The 24,167-nt window shown below is 38.2% G+C and overlaps 1 protein-coding gene across 2 annotated transcripts; it reads left to right on the top strand.

The window, feature by feature from the left end:
- Nucleotides 1-77: 77 nt before the first annotated feature.
- PAXBP1 (PAX3 and PAX7 binding protein 1) lies at nt 78-22,659 on the top strand. 2 transcript variants are annotated; one of them, XM_065741771.1, is made up of 18 exons: nt 78-654; nt 1,406-1,534; nt 2,048-2,224; nt 3,305-3,400; nt 4,164-4,267; nt 5,056-5,276; nt 6,222-6,411; nt 10,551-10,674; nt 12,846-12,945; nt 13,382-13,497; nt 15,379-15,578; nt 17,117-17,261; nt 17,413-17,534; nt 17,996-18,072; nt 18,342-18,408; nt 19,485-19,631; nt 19,948-20,102; nt 21,234-22,659. In XM_065741771.1, exons 1-18 carry the CDS (start codon nt 189-191, stop codon nt 21,349-21,351), a joined length of 2,754 nt encoding a protein of 917 aa, XP_065597843.1. In that variant the 5' UTR covers nt 78-188; the 3' UTR covers nt 21,352-22,659. The 2 variants fall into 2 exon arrangements, with proteins under 2 accessions (XP_065597843.1, XP_065597842.1); XM_065741770.1 differs by having other exon boundaries at nt 79-654; nt 3,305-3,526.
- Nucleotides 22,660-24,167: the final 1,508 nt, after the last annotated feature.

The following is a 24,167-nucleotide window of genomic DNA, read 5'->3' on the forward strand; positions in this document are numbered from 1 at the left end:
CGGGAGGTCCCTCTCCGTCAGTCGGAGGGAAGCGGCTGGTGGCGGCCGGCAGGGGGCGCTGTGGGCGGCGGCGCAGCGGCCATCATGCTCGGCGAGCCGGGCCTGGGCCGCGGCGCGGGTCGGCAGAAGTGGGTGGTGCCGGTGCCGGCGCTGGCGCTGCGCGGCGCGGGGGGTCGGCGCCCGGCGGGATGTTCCGCAAGGCGCGGAGAGTGAACGTGCGGAAGCGGAACGATTCGGAGGAGGAGGACGAGGAGCGCGACGAGGAGCCGCCTCAGGAGCCGGCGCCGGCTTCGGGGGCCGGAGGAGAAGGGCCTGGCGAGGCCTCCGCCGTGGCCCTGGCGGCCGCGGGCACCGGGCTGCTGCCGCTGCCGCCCGGCTGCGTGCCCCTCGCCCTGCCCGGCAGCCCCGCCGCCTTCGCCTGCGCCGCGGGCTACGGTGCGGCCCTCGGCCTGGGGCTGGGCCTGATGGGGGGCGACCGGGCCGGGTTAGGGGCGCTGCCGGCTCCCTCCCTGCTGCCCCCCCCGCCGCCGCCGCCGCCGCCGGCGCAGGGCAATGGGCTGCCGGCCTCCGGGCGGCCCAAGGAGAAGAAGCGGCCGCGGGAGAACAAAGAGGCGCCCCGCGCCAGCCTGCTCAGCTTCCAGGATGAGGAGGAGGGTGAGGCGGCCGCGGCCCCACGCCGTGGTTCGGTTTGTTTCTTAAGGCTGAGGGGTGGCGGCGGAACGTGGGCCGTGAGGGGCTGCGGCGAACCTTCGTGCGGACAGGGATGCGCCGGCAGGTGCTCCGAGGTTTGCCTACGGTTTAGTGGGGTGAGTTATGATCAGAGCACCCCGAGTTGGAAGAGACTCTCGGGCATCGCCGAGTCCAGCTCCTGGCTCCACGCAGGGCCAGCCGGACCTGTATTGCACGGTGCCAGGCGCTCAACCCAACTTGTGCCACGCCACCGGGCCTGTGGTGCTGATGGAGTGGGTCTTTACTTCCCGTTTGCGTCAAGATTATTTTCATCCCACGTGGCTGTGTCAGATCACCTGTTGCCCTAGTAAACTGTGGGTGAAATCGTGGGTATTTTGTTGCAGTTATTTCCTCCAGCAGTTCTCACAGTTTCTAGATTGTCCTTCATAAATAGTTGGAAAAGTGTCTGGACAGTTTCTGCACCTGTCCACGTGTCCATTCACTCTCTCCTAATCTTGCTTTTCTGTGACTGTGCTGTGGATGACTCCCAAAGAAACAAGGAAGACAAGTGCTTGTGAAAGGCTACATAGCTCCTGTTGTTACAATAGTGCAAACATGTAGTCACGTGAAATTGCATTCCTTCTGGCGCTTCTTGAGTTCTAGATGCAAAAAGGGATGATAGGTAAGTATACTTCTTGTCAGATCTAATGTAGTGTTTTTCAACTCTCTTTTAAAGAAACCGAAGAAGTTTTCAAAGTGAAGAAATCAAGTTACAGCAAAAAGATTGTAAAGCAGTTGAAGAAGGAATACAAAGAAGATCTGGAAAAATCAAAAGTTAGAACAGAGGTCAATTCTCCAACAGATGGTAACTGCAAAATTAACAATAACTTCTGTAGTGGCTAAGATTAAGAATTGTAAATACAGATCACTTGTTTTCAGGACGAGTTGTCTGTCTTTTTAGAGGATTCAGTATTTAGTACTGGAGTATATGTTGAATGTATTCAGTTGAAGCTCACAAATGCTATTCTGATGCTGATAGAGATCTTTGAATCTCTGTCAGGTAGAAATGAATGCTGAAGGATGAAACTTCTCAGCTACCTTTACAATTGTCAGTAGACTAAAGTAGTTGTTTCAGCTCTGTTCAGAACTACCATCTAGTGCTTACCTGACAGGATGCCCTTGCAGTGCAGCTTCTCGGAAAAGAAAAAGTAGGGAGTGAGCAGTGATATAGCTGAAGCTTATGAAAGCTGGATGTAGTCCCATGGAGAAATTTACCTTCACTTTGTTTTAGTCATAGAATGTTAGTCCTTTAAAAAAAAAACACCACCAAGTGACCTTTACCAAAGAGTAAAATGTAGGCTTTATTGTCTTTTAACAGTCGAGCCACCACTAGAAAAGACAGGACAGATTAAGGACATAGGTCAAGAAGATGGGACTGCAAACAGTGAACATGGTGAAGAAGAAATGGAAGTTGAAAGTGAGAAGGAAGAAGAAAAGCCAAAACCTAGTGGGGCTTTTTCGAGTGCCCTGTCATCACTGAATGTTCTTCGCCCAGGTTGGTTATTGTAATATATCTGATATGTTGAACAAATGTTCTAGCCAGCATTTGTCTTTAATTTGAATGTCTCAGTTGTAAGTCTGCAAGATATCTCAAATGTTATCCTATCTGTTTTTGTCTAATAAGTTTTCCGCCAAAGCCTGAGGCCAAAGAAATCCAATTGAGAAAGTAGTTTGCTAATTGGTAGCTGACTCATGTGATGGCCTGCTCCCCAGATAGAAACTCCATCTGCATGCTCTGGGTCCACTTTTCAGGGGAAAAAATAATTTCCTAGTTGATTCCCAAGTGACTCTTCCTTTTAGGGGAAATTGCAGAAGGGTACGGTATGTATGTTATTACATCTGTAGAGATAGTGTGAGCTTGAGAAGAATATCTTATTTCAAGTATAAAGAGAATATGAACTTTAACCTTTTGTCCATGACTAGTCAAAGTAACAGTAAAGATTTATTAATGTTTGAAAAGATAGATTTGTGGGGACTATTCTTTATATTACGTAAGTAAGCTGCATTAATCTTGTACTAGTGATTTTACTTTTTTTTCCTTCATAAATCTGGGTTTGTGGGGTGGTTGTTTTTTGTTGTCTTTTTTTCTCCTCTCAATTATACAGTCTTATTAGCATTGCCCTTTATTTGGTGTCCTTTGTTCCTTGAGCTACCCATCATCTGTTGAAATGACTGAGGATTTTTGTTTCCCTTAGAGTAATAAGAATTAGGGGGAATATCAGAACAGGAGGAGACATTAGAGGAATCTCTTTTTCCTCTTCCTAGTGCAGCAGCCAGATCCTGTAAAAGGCATCCTCTTCTCTAGGAGTCAAGCTTCTGCTGTTTTGGCATATGAGCTAATGAAAGCAGAGCCTTTCTTTTTGGGAAAGATTCTCTATCTGAGAGCTATTACTCTGAAAGTTTGCATGTGTAGATTTTAGGTTGCTTGCAAATGTTTCTGTGAGTAAAAAGTTTTTTTCCTCTTGCTTTCTTTGCCACTTACTAAAGTGCTTTGGTAGGATGGCATGAGTAATAAGGAGTTGTAATACCTGTTCTGTGGCAGCGGATGTTTAATGCTGTGAACATCTGTCTCTAGGAGAAATTCCAGATGCTGCTTTCATTCATGCTGCTAGGAAAAAGCGTCAAATGGCTCGTGAACTTGGAGACTTTACTCCTGTTGACAGTGAACCAGGTAAAAGCCGCCTTGTTCGAGAAGATGAAAATGATGCCAGTGATGATGAAGATGATGACGAGAAGAGGAGGATAGTTTTTACAGTGAAGGAAAAATCCCAAAGGCAAAAGATTGCTGAGGAAATAGGTAAAATCTTCTCAGAGAGACAGCTGGTCAATATTTGCACTGGTTCTATTGCAAGTGCTCCCTTTCAGCATTTTTAAACAACACATTTTTCAGACTGAAGTCTGGAGTTAAATTTTGTTTATAAGAAAAGTGCTGCGTAATGGAATCTACTTGTTAAGTTTTGTGCACAGATTCTGTTTCTTTGTTTAGAAGCACACAACTCTATTTACTGGTAGAAGCTTACACTAAGGAGCAATTTGTATTGTTCCTGTAATGTTTTAGCAAGTATATAGTTGTCAAAAGAAAAACACCAGTTGTTGAATGTAGGATTCTGCTTCCTGGAAAAGAGGTGGAAAAAGAGGTGAATTGGCCTTCTGGAGAAGGAGAAATAGTAAGAGAACAGATTTGTATTATTGGAGGGCTTTACCGATAGTTAACTGCAAACTTATCCATTAGGTTTTTGCAGTGGAACCTCTGTGATAATGATTCATGGACTAACGTGAATTTCTTGTAACTTAATTTCTTGTAAAGAAGAAGAGAGTGCACTGAGTGAGATGTTCCCACCAAAGCTTGGTCTTTTAGGTTTTGTAACTCATGGCCCTTACTATGAATATGCTAAATTATTTTTTTTTTACCTGTCTGTTTTATTCCTCTTCAGGTATTGAGGGTAGTGATGATGAGGCACTAGTGGCAGGGGAACAAGATGAAGAACTCAGTAGATGGGAGCAAGAACAGATACGGAAAGGAATCAACATACCTCAGGTATGTATTTCATTGTGAGCTCTTCTTGTTTTGTTTCTGCTGTATTGGCTAAATCCATACTAAACTTGGGTAGTTTGCAGAAGGCTGTTTTGTCTGAGATCAGTATGTAACTTCTGATATTCTTTAAAAAGAAATGAGAGATCAGATTTTAAGTATCGAGCGTTACCATTTCTTTAGTCTCTCAGTTTGGAATAGATACTGATAGTGTAAGCAGCATATATTTGCAGCCTAAAGTAGAGCTAGGACAACGCCACTTTGAAGAGACATCTGTTCCTATTTGTCACTGGCTTTACAGTTTGTAGACAAGTTAGAGCTTCTTTTCTGTTTCTGTATCTTATTTTGTGGTGTAAACATGCAATTGGAGTTAGTAGCAGGCCATGCCATGTATTGTCACACTGAAGCTGCTACTCAGTTGAAGATAATAATAGGGTTTTTTAAAAATATTTCAGAAAAATCCTAACTGAACAGTGATTCTAATAGATAGTCTTAGTGAAATGTAGTGTAGTTCAGAATTGTTATTGTAGGAGTTGTAGGCTGCTTAAAATTAGAATTTAATAACTTGCTATGAATATAAACATTTAGAATAATAAGATATTAAGACTTTGTCCTTTTAAGAAGGTACTTCTGAGAGCTTAGATACTGGAAGCTTTAGGCTCAAACCCACATGAATTTGTCACACCAATGGTTTCTGGATACCTTTTTCATTTTATAACATTTGAGATGTGAAAACAATGTTTCTCCTTTCTCTGAAGTCTAACACTGTACAATTGCTTGTCCTCTTACTTCAGGTTCAACCAAGTCAGCCTGCTGAAGTGAATAATCTGTACTACCAGAACACTTACCAGACATTGTCCTATGGTTCATCATATGGCATTCCATACACTTATGCTGCATATGGATCATCGGAAACCAAGTCTCAAAAAACAGATAATACAGTTCCTTTCAAAACACCCAGTAATGAGATGACTCCTATTACTATTGATTTGGTAAAGAAACAGCTTAAAGACAGGTAGGACAGACCATCTTTTTAGACTTAAAGACATGTCCCCTAGCTTTCTGTTCCTCAGGCATCATTTAGTCTCGAGAAAACACAGTTTCATCGCTGGAAAAGTACTGACTGGCACATCCATTAAAAAAAAAAATTAAAAGGCAAACAAAAAAAACTCAGAGTGAAGATGACATTGACACTTTGTTCGAAACTCTCCCTGGATTGCTTCTCTGGAAGTGAAGCTTTAAATATGTGACCATTGATCTTGTTGAAGACAGGTCTGAGTTGCATCTTCTGGACACTACAGTCTTATAGGCAAGAATTGAAAGGCCAGTGAGGTGCTTAGCTTTATCAGCAGGTTTCATTCTTTTATATTTTAAATCAAAGTCTTACGCTTCAGTAGAAAAAGAATTTACATTTTAGTGTAAGCTTTTTCTTTTGTTTAAAAGCTGTAGTCTATCAGGTATGCAAAAGGTCCTACTCAATGAACATGCCAATTGCAGAGAAATCATAAGTAATGAACAACTTGTACTTTACTTGTCTGCAATATTGGTTTGTATGCCTGTTGTAGTGTTAGAAACTTCACTAGTAAATCAAATTAGTAGAGTGAGGCACCTGCTTTGTAGGACCATAATTCATCTGCTTTTGTTTTCTTTTCTCTCTCCATAAAATACTTTTTCCTCTCCGTTTTTCTGTAGGGCCAGCCTTGTAGTATTTGAAGTGCTGCCAACTCCTGTAAAAAATTCAAGGAACTGTCAGCATAATGCACTCAGCATAGTGTAGAAAATTAATATATATCATTAGTCTCGCTGTTTATGTAGAGAGGAGAGAAAGTGACAAGCGCAAGTTAGAAAATGTCTCTTTTCAGTATTTCCATATATACTTAGTACTTGCACTGTCTAATATCTCAACAGTCTGGACAGAGACTTCTGGATGTAAATTTGTTATTTATCCATTGCCCCTCAGGTTGGACTCTATGAAAGAATTGCACAAAGCTAATCGGCAGCAGTTTGAGAAACATCAGCAAAGCCGAGAGGACTCTACCAAGGCAATTGAAAGATTAGAAGGGTCTTCTGGGGGTATTGGTGAACAGTATAAGTTTTTGCAAGAAATGCGAGGGTATGTCCAAGACTTGCTTGAGTGTTTCAGTGAAAAGGTAAGGATGTAAAAACATTCATCTTTTTTCAAAAAAAAAAAAAAAAAGTCTCTTAGTACATGCAAACAACACATCATGGTTTTTTCAAAAAGTCCCATGAGAACATATTCTCCTAAAGGTTTGGTTATTCGAGTGTTGGAAAGATAGTGTCATGAAAAGTTATGTTGGTTATCAAAAACCTTTCTTTCACAGTGTAACACATTATTGACCTTAGATCATCTAAAAACGTTTTTAGATTCTGTCTTTAGGGCATTTCAGCTTTACATAGATGCCACTTTTGGCCTGTGTTGGATATCAGGTGAAGAAAAGTAATGACTGAATTAATTGCCAGTTCTTTGAATGTTTTATGAACACAATAAGAAAGATTTGTATTTTGTATTACGAACTTCTTCCTGCCATATAATCTCATGGCTTTGTTAGTGCTCTAGGGTCTGAAGAAGAAAAACTGTAAACATCTGAATACATGTAAAACAGGTACACCTTGTAGTATACATCATGTAGTATGATACTCCTGCATGTTTCTTGAGAACTTGGTCTTTTTCCACTATTTTATTCAGTATGCTGTATTTAGTTTTCTTTTAAATATATGTGTGTGTATGTGTACATGCACACACATACAGGAGCTGTAAAATTTAGTTAGCAGTGTACAGGCTTCATCATCTTGACTTGAATACAATAATATGGCATCTTTTTATTGTGTTGGCTGACAGAATTACTTCAGTGGTTAAAGGTGCTGCTTAGATATCTTGTTTGGTGTGGCAGAGGACTATTGAAGCATTCTCGCTGCTAATCAGTTAGCCAGTAATTGCCTATCACTAATGGTCTTGGGAGATTCCCATCTTCAGTCATGTAAGCTAGTGAAGAACTATCAGTTGTGGACAAACCCAGGATGTTTGGACCAGCTAATTTGCCCAGCTAATTAATTAGTTATAAAAGGTATTGTTCACTAAAGAAGCAATGTTCCAGAGTCACTGTTAGTGCACTAGGTATTAAGGGGTAATCAAAGTACCCTACTTTTCTTTGATGTTCTATCTTTGCTGAATTCTGAACCAAAGAGAAATTATATTCTTTGTGTGAGATAAGTTTGTCTCTATTTATCTCTGTCCTACGTTTGCTTTTTAAAAGATCTCTTACAATCAAAGAGAACATCCACATTACTTAACAGCTCCAGAAATGTGTTGTTGTGTGGGTGTTCACTTGGATTGCCCACACAGTCTTGTTCAAATATTTTCTTTAAACAAATTGTTTTGGATCACGTTGTTTTGAGTGTAAACCAAGCCCTTTAGTCTTGCAGACTTCCTGTAAGTCCAAGAAGGTTTACTGCTAATGAATAGTGTAACAGTTTCTGTTCAGTTTGTCAAAATAAAGTTTACCTACCTAGCTGTACTAGGAAGTAAATCAGTTCAAGTTGTGATGATTAGCTGCTGACAGTTTAACAAATAGGCTTGTGAAAGTGCTTTCTTGTAATATCTTTATGCTTTCCCAGTGGCTGGTTTTCCAAGGATTCTTAGAAAAGGATACTTGAAAATAATGAAATGCAGCAGGAAAATAGATTCTTCCTATCTTTTGAGTGTAGACGTAAATTACTTTCAGCTTTCTGTAGAACCTGTGGCCCTTACTGCAATATATTTGAAACAACTGCATTTATCTGTTTATGGCATAGAATGCATATGGCTATTATTATTATATATATTATAATTATAATATATAAAAGCAAAAAAGGTATCCTGATGTGCATATATGTAATAATACTGTGGGGATATGTGTGTGTGTATACACATATCCTAAGTCTGTTAAACTGGGGCCTTCCCTGTCCTTTCAGATATGATGCGTTGATGCTCTCTGTTTTATGAGGTGTGGTCACTGAGTCATTGTTATTAGGCAGTTTTGCACTGATACTGGTTTTAATAAGGAAGTTGTTTGCTGAACAAGCAGAAATGGATACACAGTGTACTCATCCTCTCCAGAAGAGTCCATTGCCCTAGAGTTTCCTTGTATGCTCATAGACTTAGTTTTGGAGAACAAAAGATAATATCATAAAGCAGACCTTCTTTCTCTGATAACCTAATTTCTGCACAATGTGCCGTGTTCAACTCTTTTGGAGCCCAGCCAAGCAAGACTATTTTGTCTATATCCTGAAGAAATGCTGAATGTTATAAACACGTTGTTCATCGGTGAGATGCAATGGAGAGTATAATGGGTCAAGTCTTACAAGAATGTCAGAAGCAAGCAATAGAATTGCCTATCTTTGTCTTCATGATTAGGTGAACTCTTACTGTACCTCCAAAAGCGATTTGTTATTGTTAGGAAGGGGGATTTAAGTTATCTTGGAATTATCCTCATCTGCTGAACGTTCAGAGAAGTTTTCATTTTTCCTCTCACAGTAAATGTGTGTGGGGGGAAAAACTGTAAAACAAATTGCTGATTTTAAGGTAATGACTAAAAAAAACAATGAATGAGAGCTCTGTAGTAGTCTATGAAACTGCCAATCACTCATAAACCACAGTACTGATAAAATAATTATGGCTTCTAAGTCTCTTATGTTTTAAATGGGAAATATTTGGGGTTCACATATTTAAATACATAGAATTTTGTTTGTGTTTTTTCTTTAATTATTCTATTTATTTGTTTATCCTGAGGCAATTATAAGAACCTCTAGAGGTGCTGTCAGTAATTTTTCGTTTAACTTTTCAGTTTTAGAATACCCTTGACACACTTAAGGGAAGAAACTGTATTTTCTATGGCAAGCTGCATTATTTCTCTTTAATTATTTTTTATTTTTTCAAAATAGTCTTAAATTCTGAACGTGTACTTCCAACTGTGGGATTTTTTTCCTCCCCTCTACGTTCTCTCTGCTTTGTTTTCTTCAAAAGAAAATTGCATGTATTGTGAGTTACTCTGATTTTAATCTCTGTAGACCAGTTTATACCACGAAGAGCTAATATTTCTTTCATTTAATTTGTCCTCTGATGTGTGTGTCATTCTCAGCTGAAATAGCCCTGCAGCTGTAATGTCATAATCTTAAATTTTACTGGAGGAGATTTTTAAATAGCTGCTGAGTCACATTCTAAATTACATCAGGAAACAATATCTGATTTTATCTCTTTTGGGGGAAAAAAAATGTAATTCTGCGTGATAGACAGCAATGAAATATCTGAGCTAAGGCTGGAAGACTGGACTAAACATATGTTTTGGAGGTAAGCAGGATATGGCATAAAAATATTCATACCAGAAGCAACTGACTCATGGGACTTGCCTTTCCAAATTAAGAGATTGTGAAAAATTCTTTTGCATTTGAATTTTTATGGTGGTCTAATTTTAACTTGTCCCAGGAAATGAAGTTCTGCAAAACTAGGCAGTGAATCTGCTATTTAATGTCAGGCAATTCCTGGCTGTTATCATCTATTTTTGTTGCTCCTTAATTTTTTAAGTTTATTTTTAAGTAGCAGATTCGACTGAAGTCTGTATCTTTCAAGATAATACTTAATGCAGAACTCCCATTATTTGCAGAATTTTGATTTTAATGTTAGGCTAGAGTAACATTTTAGTGATTTACCTGTTCACATCGTGTGTTTATGCACTGTTTTACTGTATTTCAGCAATATTTTGTTTTACTGTGCTTCAACAGTATTTCTGTAAATACTGATAGAAGTTACAGCAAAACAGTACCTGCCAGTATTCAGGAGGTTAGATTCACTGATTTTCTTTTTTTCTCCACTGGGTAGTCTTGTTCATATAAATGTCAGGGTATTACTTTCTTGTTTAAAGACAGAGTGGATACAATGACTGTGCATTGTAAGCTTTGTAACAACATTCAAGTGCACTCAGCAGAGAAAACAAGAGGACTTTTAAGTAACATTTCACTCTGAAATTCTTGTCTTAGCTCTTCAACCTCATTCAGTCAACGCCAGGTTCTTTTAGAACGCTAATGGCTATGATTGAAAGCTGTCAGCGCTCTTAAATGCATGCGTTTTCTTCAAGTTGAAATATTTACTAGTCCAAATGACACAAATGGCTAAAACAAAACAGCTTTGCTGCTAGAAGTGCAGTGACAGTACTATGCTTCGGAATAGTGTGGTACCCCAGAAAGCTAAGCACCTGGAGGATTTGATATTACGTAGTGTGTTGTATTTTTACAGGTGCCTCTGATTAATGAACTTGAATCTGCAATGCACCAGCTGTACAAACAGCGAGCTTCCCGCCTTGTCCAAAGACGACAAGATGATATTAAAGATGAATCTTCGGAGTTTTCAAGCCATTCAAGTCAGTCCATCTTGAAGGTTTTTATTATTCATTAAACAACCTTGTTTACTTATTATGGCTATTTTTAAATGTACATGTTTAAAGTATGACTGCCTTGAAGTTTATCCTAACTCTTGAGATAGGTAGAAACAAGTTTAGATTAAAAGATCTCTAATCCATTTTGATTTAAATTCAAAGCCACTCTGACCTCATCTCTCCTTTCTATTGCTCCTAACTATGTTTCCTCTTTTCTAGCACTGTGAGATGTATGTGTGGTGGTGGTGGCTGTACTGGTGCCACGTGACTCCACACTTCTGTGTCAGAATGTTTTTGTTTTGTTTTTATCATCCTTGAATCTGGAAATTTCCTGTAACGTCTACATTCAGCTCTCTACAAAGCTATGGAACACTGGGCTAGAGATTATTTTATCTCATGCTCTACTTTGTAGGTAGCAGAAGTATTCCATTTCAGATGCTTAACTGGTAAAGCTAAGGAACTGGAAGAGACTTGCTGCTAATACAGCATAAATCTATAATGGATTACAGTTCAATATTAGTTAAAATATTTACTGTTCGTATGGGGATGGGGGTTCTCATTGAGGAGTTTTCTTGTGGTAATCAATATGTAAAACACTACAAAGGTGTAAGTGTTACCTTAGATGAAAACGTACATTCCTTGAAGGAAGTCTTGTTCTGCATGTTAAATGATGGGTAACGTACCTTAATAGTAGTCTTCTTTCTGTTTTGGAGAGTGTCTCATTTTTAGAATGGCTTTCTTGTCTGTCCTATGGCTGACCTAATATCCTATAATAAAAGCCATTTCCTGTTCTGTCACAGTGTTTCTAGAATTGTAATGTTGGTACCACTAGATATAATTTACAGGGCATGATAAAGAATTAGAGTATAAGAATTGTTCATCTCTTTACAGAATGGTCAGCATACATATTTCTTTATTTGGAGCCCTGGGCATCACACATGGGCTTTGCAATTTAACCATTAAAAAAGTGCTTGTGAGAACTAGATATCTAGCATACTTTAAGCAGATTTCTTAAAACAAGCCTAAAATTGATTATTTTGGATTGGAGTTTGATGGTGAGGGGGTGACAGACATCACTGTCCAAGGAGAACTTTAGTGTCTGGGAATCTTGAGAACGAACTGTGGGGCATCTTAAAATACATCAGTTCTTTCCTTCAAGTTCTCATAGAAACTAGTGCACTGATGTCAGCTTTGATGTGATGTGTGATGCAGACAGACAATCTACATTCCTTCATATAGCATCAGAACGCTAAGGGGATAGAAGTCAATTTAGATTTGCTTGCCAAGTTTTGCTTTACTTTTGTGTAAAGACAAGTAGCTTTGCATAACAGCGTTTTCAATAAATGGGCGTGAATTACTCTGTATGTTAAGACTGTTAGTAATTCTGTATAGAGTTGTAGTAATAATGCAGAACATCACTGGTATTTTTAACGATAGATTTGTGAATGTTCTGACTAAACCCATTTAAACTTACTCCTGGAATTTGGACAGGCATGCATTTAAGTTTTGATCTTTTGTATTTTATGGGTGGACTTCAGCACTAACTCAATTCACTTCTACAATTTTACCTGGAAAGAGTAAACAGGCTTCGCTGTTAGCTGTGATACTGACAGGAACATCTTTAATGAATTGCCACTTAAAAAGAGGAAGGGAGAGGGTCTATTTTCCTGTCCATTTTGATGCAGTTGGAATTGCAGATAATTTAAGGAATATTGATGTAGAGGTTGCGAATAGAACTCTGGAATATCATATATTCTAGTCGTTCTTCTTCATCTTTCTTTTTGTTCATTTTATTTTCAAAAGGTACGTGGTGAACATGCTTATGTAAGGAGATCTATATGTCTTGGAATATTCAATTTCAGTGATTTCTGTTTAAAATGTTAACTTTTATATAATTATGCATTGTTGAGAGAGGGACAAGAGCTAAGTATGGTGAAAACATTCTATTTGAAATTTAAGTGGAGATTTTTCTGAACTCCGTTACATCCTCTTTTAACCTCTACATTTGCGGATCCTAGGCTTCTGGGTGCATCTTACACTTTCTACTTCAAATTACACTTAGTTTAAAGTAGATACAGGGCTCTTGTGAAACAGCCTATAGTATATTTATATAATCACAGAAAAGCTTTTTAATTTTCATTGATGTAATTTTACAGATAAAGCGCTCATGGCACCAAATCTTGATTCTTTTGGACGAGACAGAGTGCTCTATCAAGAACAAGTTAAACGTCGGACTGCAGAAAGAGAGGCGAGAAGGTAGAATACTGGCATTTCTTGTCCAGCAGGAGCGTTTACCTGCTCTCAAAGTGCAGTTTTCCAGTGTAAAATACTGGCAAAATAGCAGTGTTTGTTCCTCTCCTGTGAAGGGGAGAAAACACTTCAGCTGGTATTCTGGGAAGGAGTATTCCTAAATATCCCAATTTAGCATCTGAGAGTACAAAACAAATGACCATGAGATGATGCTAATTTAGAATAGCTAAGAGAGTATAATAAGCCCATTAGGTTTCTATGTGGGTTCTGCTGGTTCCTTTTCCTTTCCATGCTCGAGGCAGCAAAACAGTAGGATGTTCGAGGCAGTGACAGTCTGGTAGTTGTTTTCAAAGTGCATTTCCCTGCACTAAAAGGCATGTCTGTGTTCATGATATAGGGAAAAAAAGTGTAAAACCTGTATTATATTGCTGATTCCTTACAGAGCTCGTCGAAGACAAGCAAGAGAGCAAACTGGGAAGATGGCAGATCACCTTGAAGGCCTTTCCAGTGATGATGAGGAAACTTCAACGGATATTACGAACTTCAATATGGAGCGAGGTGAGAAAAGCTACTGAAGCCTTATGCTATCTAATGTAGAAAAAGAAAAAATACAAGTTGACTGCATGCATGTATTTCACTGTATTTCAGAGAAAGTTTAAGAACCATTCCTTGCTAGCTTATATCAATAGCTGTGCTTAACTACAGCTGTTAGCTGGGCATTCTCCTCTTTTCCCAGGTAATAACTTGAGATACTATGAGAGGCAGTGGCCCCAAGATGCACCAGGGGAGGCTCAGGTTGGGTATTAGGAACAATTAATTCTGAGCAGGAGCAGTGAGGCAGTGGCACAGGCTGCCCAGGGAGGTGGTGGAGTCGCTATCCCTGGAGGTGTCCAAGAGCTGTGTGGATGTGGCACTGAGGGACGTGATCAGTGGGCATGATGGGGTGGGCTAAGGGTTCTCTATGATTCTCTGACATGTTTTCTGGAGTGTCCAGAAACACTGTGACAAAAAATTATCCGCTTCCATTACAGCAAACCTTACAGATGACAGAAAATGATGTTGACTGTAAACATTGCAGAAGGGTCCTGTACTGACTTTTGAAATTCCTCCATGGTTTTACAATGGGTTTGCTCAAAGTAGCCTTAATTATGCGTAATCCTAATCATACAGTTAACAGAGTTATAAGTTAAACCTAATGTCTCTTAAACACTAGGATAACTGTAAGAAACCTGAAATTTGGGAAAATATAAATAGGTTGTTTAAATGGTTGAAAGGCAAACAGAATACTAGAGGTAACTGTGAAGTCAGTAGTAAAGTAATAATCCTATTACTTTCCCACCTTGAGACAGAGTACAATGAAAGAAAATTTCATCAAATTTGAATAAACATGAAGAAACAGATCAGCAGAGACCATGTATATAGAATTGCATATATATATATATATGTGAGGAGGGATGATACAGCCAGGAGAACAATGTTTATTTTGTACACTGTGAGAGGCTGGAGGCACGAAGTGAAGTGATCAGAAAATGAGTTGCTTTTTGCAGAGCGTGTAATAAAAATGTTGAAGTCATAGATGTTGTGGAGTGCCAAAGTATAACTAGATTAAAAAGCAATTAAATAAACTGTCTAGAAGTGCGTCAGAAGTGCAAACAATCACACCTTTAGTTGCTGGCATGTCACCAAAATTGCAGATGCAGGCAGAGAGCTCTGATTGTTACATCTGTGATTTACAAGTCTTATTTGCACGTACTGTTAGCTTCTGAGTTGGCATAGGGTCTCTGAAGCATTTTTTTTAATAGTTCATAGCTCACCCCCACAGTAGCCCAGAATGATCATTGAGCTATATGGAACAGAGGGATGCACTTCAGACTTGCTGCCTTCATCTGTAGCATCTTTATCTGGATCACAGCATTAACAGTGTGTTTATATAACATTATCTAACTTTGTTGACTCCTCTCTACCTGTTATGTGTACGAGTTATTGTGTGCAATTTACTATTGTAACTGGATGTTTAAAACTGACTGCAGCAAAAATGTCTGATTAAAATGGAACTGACCCTGGGAAATGTTGGAAAGTATTGTGTTGTCTGTCAGCACACACTGTCTGAAGCACTCACCATATCTCAGGGATGGCCTCCACTTGCACTTGAATGACAGAGTGGAATAGTGTGCTTTGGAGGGCTCTTAAGAGATCAGCTGCTCCCAGCATCAGTGCAAAACAAGGCCAGCTTTGAAGTTCGATCCACACTGTTCTCCTGCCTTCATGAATGCATATGATTATTTAAGGCAAAATTAGTAGAAGTTTTAAGGCTAACAATTTTTTAGGTTATGCTGGTAGGATTTGGTGTATGCCAGTCAGCATTAAAGTCTGAAAGAGTTTTCATGAGCAATAGATTAACTTGTTCCTTTTTTTTTTTTTTTTTTAACCCATAACCAGACCGTATATTGAAAGAATCCAACAAAGTTTTTGAAGATGTTTTGGAAAGCTTTTACTCAATTGATTGTATTAAGTCACAGTTTGAAGCTTGGCGTTCGAAGTACTTTGCTTCCTACAAGGATGCCTATATTGGCCTCTGTTTACCTAAGTTGTTCAACCCTTTAATCAGACTTCAGCTACTTGTCTGGACTCCTTTGGAGGTAAGGTCCTGGGCATGCAATATTCACTGAAGCTTCTCTGTAGTGTGGTGCTTTCACACATCTGTAGGTCAAGATGAATTGTACGTATGCTTCTCATAAATGCATGTTGTAGGCATGAAGCTTAAAGTGGGCACCTGTCTTGAGTTGAAGTGCTTTTTTGGGGAGTTCCTGGACTACTGCTCTCCGTGTTCCTAGAAGGCAAGAGATGAATTTGGCGCATGCCAGCACCTTCTCAGGGTGCAATATAGACCAAAAACCAACTAGTATATTAAATAATGCATTTAGGTTTTAAAGTATTTTAGAGAAAATTGTGATTCCAGAGATGGGATTTCTTCAAGAGTAGTTTAATGAAGAACCCTGTTTTTCAGTGGTTTGTGATCTGTGTCCCAACATTTTGCATCTTTCTTTCTCCCACCTACCCCTTCATACCTCGTAGTACTCTGGTTGTCAGTTTTCAGCTCTTACTCATAGTACTCGTAGCCCAGTAATTAGGTAAGGAACATGGGAGGAGCAGGACTGCACAATTGCAACGCAGTGTCCCTGGCAAGTATTTGATGTCCATCTTGTGTGTGCTGTCATGATTAGCCATCAGGACAAACAGTTCACCTAATTTTGGCCTCCCATCCGTTCTTCCTAGCAGTGAATTCTCATTCAGTATTTCTGCTGCAATCAAGAGCTTATTTTCACAGTACTGGTAGGAACTTCCTTTTTCCTGCTATGTTGGTTTTTCCTGGGAGGCATATCAAGCAAGGCACCCAATGAGTGCAATTGCATAAGTTTGTTTTGTTAGGAAACAAGGCTTAGAAAGCAGACTGGGAAGGCAGAGAGTCTTCTTCCCTTTCAAAACTTCAAAAACATTTGTAGCACCTTCTGCAAATGTGTCTCAAATGACTGAATCTGTCCTTTCTTCCGAAGTGCTTTTTCTTAACTACCAAGGAAATATTTGCAGAAGGTGATCTCTGCCTCTGCTCTGACTGCAGAGGAAGGGAAATAAGATTCTTCTTCAGCGAGCATTCAGAGTGTTTACTTGGAATAAATTAGAGAATCTGTGAAAGGTAGTGTCATAAAATTTCAGACTTTTTGTGAATTATCCCTCCCCTTTGCTAGTTTTACATGCATTCTTAGGCTGGCAAAATAAAGCTTAAGGTATTTGGCGGTAAGAGAGAGAATTCTCAAATCTCTTCATTTTCTGTTTTGTGCTTCCTTGTTCCTGTTTTGCATCTTGCTAAGTTTGAAAAAGTACAAGGCAAGAGATTTTTAATTCAGAAAACATCATTTTATAAAGCAGTACAAATGAACTCCTATTTCTCCTATTTCCTTCTTTTGCACAAGTGGAGTTGTTAAAATATGTTTTAAGCAGCAGCCCGAAAAAGGAGTTGTGTTTCAACAATTGTCACTTTCATATTAATTGGTGATTGTGTTGTTCTACGATGAACTTGATCCTTTGGCTGTTTGTTTGTTTGTTTATATATTATTTTAATGTGTTGACTTCAGATGCCTGTTTAGGAATCTGATATCTTCTCAATTCATTTTATTAGGGCAAGTGTCGAGATTTTGAGACTATGTTGTGGTTTGAATCATTGCTCTTTTATGGCTGTGAAGAACAGGAGCAAGAAAAAGATGATGCTGATATTTCGCTATTACCTACTATTGTAGAGAGAGTCGTTCTTCCTAAACTAACAGGTATAGTTAAACAAAGAGGGGGAGGAGAAGGAAGTTGGTGCTTATTTATGGCATTAGATTTTACTGCTTTGTAATTTTCTATCCTAAACGACTGCCCTTCTGCCTGTATTAGAGCATTTGCAAAGTGGAGTAATTTTTTCATCTCTTACAGTGATTTCTGAAAATATATGGGATCCTTTTTCTACAACGCAGACATCAAGAATGGTAGCAATTGTACAAAAACTAGTAAATGGATATCCTTCAGTGGTTAATGCTGAAAACAAAAATACACAAGTAAGTTTGTTTTGTTTTTCGGTCATTTTGCATAAATATCTTGGATAAATTAAGGAATTTGAGTATATCTCCAGTACACTGTACTGGAAAAAACATAACATGTTATGTGTGGGTCACAAAGGGATTGTTTTTGTTTTTAATTATTTTATGTTATATTGACTAGTTAGAGATAGCAAACGTACTAGGACTTGGTCTGCATTTTTTGCTTTAAGGATCAGTTTAAACATAGTTTCAAATAATTCCATTGCCTTCAGTATTTATTGAAATTGTCAAGTTTCAGCTCTCACTTTTATTCATTATAGATTTCTCTAAGACTCTGCATGCATGCTGAAGTATTTGTGCCTTTTACTTTTAGGATCGCAAATGTTCTTTATTGTTTTTTTTTAAATCAATTTCTGAGTGCTTAACTACTAAGCATTACTTTGGCTGCTATTAAAAAAAATAATAATAATCTGTTTCAGATGCTTTTAAAGGCATTGTTGCTAAGAATGAGGAGAACACTAGATGATGACGTATTCATGCCCTTATATCCAAAAAAGTAAGTCTGCTTTTGACTGTGGTATCAGATCTCTCTATTAGCAGGTCAGTGTCTTCTGACCATAGCTGATAGGGTTTTTTCCATACCTCTGTGTGGTCCACTGGTTGGATGCAGAAGGAAATTAATTACCGTGAGGAATTATCGAAGAAACAGCAGAATGGAAGAAGGGAATATTTATAGAAATGAACTTTGTGTGGGAATGAGGAAGTCAGCAAACTTCACACAGTAGTGATCTTGTTTGCTCATTAAAGAAATCTCTTACTTTCCAGCATCTTGGAAAACAAGAACTCCGGTCCATATTTGTTTTTCCAGCGCCAGTTTTGGTCCTCTGTTAAGGTAAGTCATTAATGCATCTGGTAGATTTTTATGCAGATGTTGTAGCAATTAATTCCCCCTCTTATTTGTGGAAAATGGCAGGTGGAAAATTGCCTTTTCTTCAGTTGACAGAACTCTGAAGTGGGATTCTTAGTCTTTGATAATACACTGTGCCCTCTTTTAACGTTTGCCAAGTGAAAGGGCATCATTTTTTTTTCTACACTGGGGTTTATTTGGCATTTTCAATGACCAAGGTTTTTTAATGTCATTATGTTTGTTAAAATAAAGTTTTTATTTTACTTTTGTAGTCATGAGAGGATATTTTTCTATATTTGTTTTAAGTAGTGTGAGAATTTTCATGAAAATAACTTGGATAAATGGACTGCTTTCTATATTCCTCTGGAAAGCCTGTTGCTGTTTGTAAAATATGCAGCAGTTCTAATCTTAGTGAACTTGAAGTGATGAAGGGTGTGAAAGGCAGGTATAGACAGCATTGCAGGAGATCAGGAATTAGAAGCTGGGAAGCAAGCTCCTTATTACTATTTTCTGGTGGTCTGCTTCAACAGTAAACTGCTGGCTGTGTTCCCTTCTACAAGGCTGGCAGCAGTTCTCCACAGGCTGTATACTGCTGGAGAATAATGGCTGTACTGTTGGCTTAGCTGGCACTTCCCTTCAGACAATCTCTGTGCCTTTTGTTTCAGGAAATAAGGGTATACCGACAGCATGCCTGGGAATCTCATTGATGAGAGGCAGTGGATTTGCCCCCATGTGGTGTATGCTAGGTCTCATTTGACTTGATATTGACATCAAATTTTGTGAACAAACTATTTGAAACTTTAGTTCTTTTTCACTGATTCTTTGGGCAAAACGTAAGCAACATAGCAATGATGGTTCATGTTGTATGAGAATTTCTAACGCTCTAAGCTGTTACTTTATGGATTCTGAATACTTTTGTGACTATCAGAAGGCACATTTTCCTTGCTTTACTTAAGCTACACTGTTGCACTTGAAGAGTCTGGAAGAGTCTGTAGATATTTGACAAACTTTAAACACTCATGATGATTTAAACAATTATTTTCCCTGTATTGTATTTTCAGTTATTAGGAAACTTTCTCCAGTGGTATGGAATCCTTTCAAACAAAACTCTCCAGGAGCTATCAATAGATGGTCTACTAAATAGATACATTCTTATGGCTTTTCAAAACTCTGAGTATGGAGATGATAGCATTAAGAAGGCACAAAGTGTGAGTAATAACAAACAAAATATTTTAAATGTAGTTAAAACTTGCAGTTACCTCTGAAATTTTGGTTTTGGCATATTAATATTGTAATGATGAACCAAAAGGGGAACCATCTCTGGCTTATACTTGCAGATAGTTCAGATATTCTAGAGATTCAGTGTTTTACTGCTTGTATTTTGGAATTGGTGGGGGGAGGGTTCCTGTTTTATTCAGGTGGACTGCAGTTTGAGCTGGTGACCCAACAAATTGTGTCACTAAACTTTCAACATTTTGGTACTTGTTCTTTTTAACCTTTTTTTTTTTTTCCTGTTTTGTCTAGGTAATTGCTTGCTTTCCTAAACAGTGGTTTGCTAATCTAAAAGGAGACAAGACTATTTCTCAGCTAGAAAACTTCTGTAGATACCTTGTTCATCTGGCTGATACAATTTACAGAAATAGCATTGGTTGCTCTGATGTAGAGAAAAGAAATGCAAGGTAACATAGTTTGAGCTATTCAATTACAGTACTTGTGCTTTGTTATTTGCAAACATTGGTAAATATCTCCATTCTGCTGCAAGTCTTGATGAACCTGTTTTCTCCTTGATCAGAGTAATTTTCCTTGTTTCTGGTAACCAGCATAACTAAAAGTTTGTGTATGCATGAATGTGGCTGCTAGCCAAGTAACGTGAAAGGCTTTGTGGTGGGTTGTTTTAATAAATTATGAACTTTATATTTGCATTGCTACACTGATATGCAGGAACAAAACATTGGAAGATTGTTTATTCTTGTGCTGTTGCTCGGGGGGAGGTCGCAAGGTCAGTAGTTCAGTTGTTCCAGAAAACCTACTTAACAAACTGAAACTTGGATCCCTTGCCACCTGCATTAGTCACTCCTGGTACCTGAACTTGCCAGAGCCATTCATGAGTTACTCTTCAATTATTGAGGCTCTCAGTGGAATTAGATCCTTCTTTTTTTCTTTTTTGAACTTACACATAGCACTGAAATACAGAGACAGTAACTTCTCCTGAGAAGGAAGCCTATCTTTTATCCATATCTGTTGATTGTTTTCCAATGTTGGGTGCCTTCTCACAAACCAGGTGGTTTCATTTTGAAGATGAATGTTGAACCTTTGGTATTTTTCACTGGACTTGGCGAAAATTCCTGTCCACATTCCTTGCAAGATACTAAAATCATTCTTGACCATTGAAGTGCGTTCCTCCCGGGTCTGAGATTGACCTGAATTGAAATGCAATTTGTTGGTGGCTGGCTCCTTACCTTTGTAAGGCATGCATGAAAGCATATTTACTGTTTGTTGTTTGTTAACTTTTTGGTTTTATTTTGGCTCAAGAATTATTTATCAAGAGAGCTGTGACTCACTGCACGCAGTACCATCAGTAATGCAAGACTTTCTTCAGTTTATACTGCATCTAGTATTGAGTGACTAATTCCTACTTCCTCCTTCCAATTTAATTGCTAAGCTGATGACCAACTTAGTTTATCAGACTAGGCAAACAGGGAGATGATGCAAAGTTACCTGAAATGATTTGTTGTACAGTCATAATGTGGTTTTCTGTTAATACTTTTATGTGATTGTTGTTGTTTTTTTTTTTTTTGCTTGCTTTCTAGGGAGCAAATAAAGCAGATCATAAAGCTTCTAGCAAGTATACGAGCACTGGATCACGCTGTGACAGTTGCAAATGATCACAATGTAAAAGAGTTAAAAATTTTAATAGAAGGAAAATAGACTTTTCTGACATCTCCTTATGAGCTTTAAAACCATTCCTGATGTGTAATTTATGTACATATGTAAAGTTTCTTAAACTGTAAAGTATTGATCTTTGTTTTAATACAAAGTGCATTCTTATATACAGCATCCTTTAAAATAAATGATAGAGTTGACTTTCTTTGGAAACAAAAATGAATTTCCAAGGTAGTCATCTTCCCAGAAATCTGGCTTTCCTTCAACTTTCTCAAAATCTTGTTTACAAAAATACTTTGTACCCACAATTAGTAGTCATCTGCTCCTTTGTTAATTGTTCCATGGCTAACTGGAATGTGTGTAATATATTAAGTGTAATGCAATGCGTGCATATATTTATACCACCGTGTTACTTTCACACTGGATATGGAGATCTTTTACTGTTGAAAAAGCTTTTCTTTTTTCTAAAAATTACTTGTTTTGAAAATAAAGTGATCATATTATTGGTCAAAAGATTAAATCTGTGAAAATCATTTGGCCTAAATAGCAGAGACGTTTCCAAATGCAGCCAATCCTTTTAAAAAGCAGCTATGCTGCACTCAGACTGGAACCCTTAAGACTATTATTAGAAACAAGAAAACTCAAATCAGCGTTCAACTATTTTCTTAATTCGGGCAGACAGTGCAAAATTGGGATTATTGTGTAAATTTACAGTATTTCCTAATCTCCAAACATCTTTAATTTTCAAGGAAAAAATAGTTCAGCTGTGAACTCTGGGCCCTCTGTGGTTGAGTTCACTGTTTCTATCCCTTTTTTATAATCTTCATGTTGGGTGTTTCTTCTGATTGGTGTGGTTGAAAACATGAAGCTAAATGAAAGTGGAGAAAACTTTATATCCCTACAAGCGTTTATACTGTAGTAAGTATTCAAATGTTACATTTCCTGCTAAATAACCAGCTAAGAATCCAGTCTTGGAAAATAAAGCATTTAATTTTTTGGAAATCAGAAAGAAAATCCTTTAAAACAGGGTGATCCACATCAAAATGGATAATGATTAGTTCTTGGGGTCTGAGGCACGTTAACAGCTGTAGTCTTCAAATAAGAGCTGTTTTCCTGGTAAGCCCCACATTTTGGGAGAATTATAGCAATAAATTGACATCCTGAATAGCATAAGATTCACTGTATTTTAAGCTAATGTTGTGGTATAAATGAGTATATGAAAAATGTACGATTTGTAACTTGCACACTTCATTTGGACACTGAACAATTGTTTTTCTGAACTGTTGGGATTGATGGAGTACATTCAGAATATCTGCTTTTAAGAATTGTTTCAATAAACTTGTCTGTCAAGGAGCTGTTGCGGTGCAGCTTGTTAAGCTTTATTCCTTTAAGTTGCATGTGTATTTTTTCCTTTACTTACTATTTCTGTCATCTCAAATGTAATGCTTTTCTTCTAATATAGCATATATATACCTTCAAAATGTGAATGCAGGTGTGCAAGTGCAGTTTCAGTAGGTGTGCACTTCTAATGCAGCTCCAAACCTTGAGACAACTTTAAATGCTGTTATTAAAAACACAGGCGTTTTGCACTAGTTTGGATAATGATAGAACAAGGAAGAGGTGAAGAAAATATCTTCCTTCTCATTACAAATTATAGCTATGGCAAATATTTTTTTTCATGGTACGTTGTAGTCATTTTCTTAATTGACTGCTTAGAAGACCAGCTAGTCATAATGCACTTAGCCCATCCTCCCTCTCCTACATTGCTGCTGTGTGACCGTGATGTCCAAGCAGTTGCACACTGAAAGATTTTCTCCCTTTTTATCCTGATATGTCATATTTGGAGAACAGCCCACTGAAATATGCAAAGTATTGTTACAACTGATGAGTAACGGAACTTCACATTTTGGGCAACCTTTCCCATATGTGGATGGCTAGGATTACACTGGTACTTCAAGACTTTATGTAAATACTGTTATGCAATTTCATTTGTAAAGAAAATAACCACTTCTACCCTTCTTCAGCCATCTCTCTCATTCATTGACCCAAATTAAATGCTTGTAGCAAAGCAGTTGCACTTCATGCAATGGTCTCTAAAAGTGTTTATGCATCTGCTGCTTGGATGAGCAGAATGCTTTAAAATTGAGCAGTTCAGCACACCTGCTTTAAAATTACTTCTCCCATGATTGACTGTGTTATCTTACCACTCACCATCAAAATTGATGCACATAATATGTTCAGAGGCTGATGTCCTAGAAGATGATTAAATCCCACATGATGTGGCACTCTTTATTTCTACTCAAAACTCTACAGGGACTCTTGAGATCTAGTAACCTCTTTAGTTGTTAACATTGTCTAGAAACAGGAAAGATGTATAACGTTGCATGTAAAATTGGGGGTCATTCTGAATTGTGATGCACAGGATAACGTTACACGATGGTTACAGTTCTTTAATTACACTACTTTATGATACAATCATTTATATAGGATTGTAGTTACTACATTACTTTTTCCCTAAAAGTCATCAGTAGCAAACATAAAAAACTTGTCCTCTGCTATTATGGACAGCAAAGTGAAAAGATGATATTTAAAAGAGAAGTGTGGGAAGATTTGTACACATATATAGAGCCATGTGGTTCCTCCTTCTCTTCCTTTCAGCTACCTATCACTTTCTGCAGAAGTTTTCTATCTGTTGTTCTGCTTTCAGTTGCATGCAACTCTAAGAAAAACACAGAAGGAACCCTAAATATACATACATATATATATAGGGAAGAGGGGATATGCACCTGCAGTTTTTATGTGGCATAGTGCTTTGGTTTAGTGACTTCACGAGGTACATTTCAGCTGGCTGTGCTCTCCTT

This window comes from Cyrtonyx montezumae, unplaced genomic scaffold, assembly GCF_038088225.1.
Source record: "Cyrtonyx montezumae isolate F1298 unplaced genomic scaffold, pur_monq_1.0 scaffold_3, whole genome shotgun sequence".
In the NCBI taxonomy this organism is placed as follows: domain Eukaryota; kingdom Metazoa; phylum Chordata; class Aves; order Galliformes; family Odontophoridae; genus Cyrtonyx; species Cyrtonyx montezumae.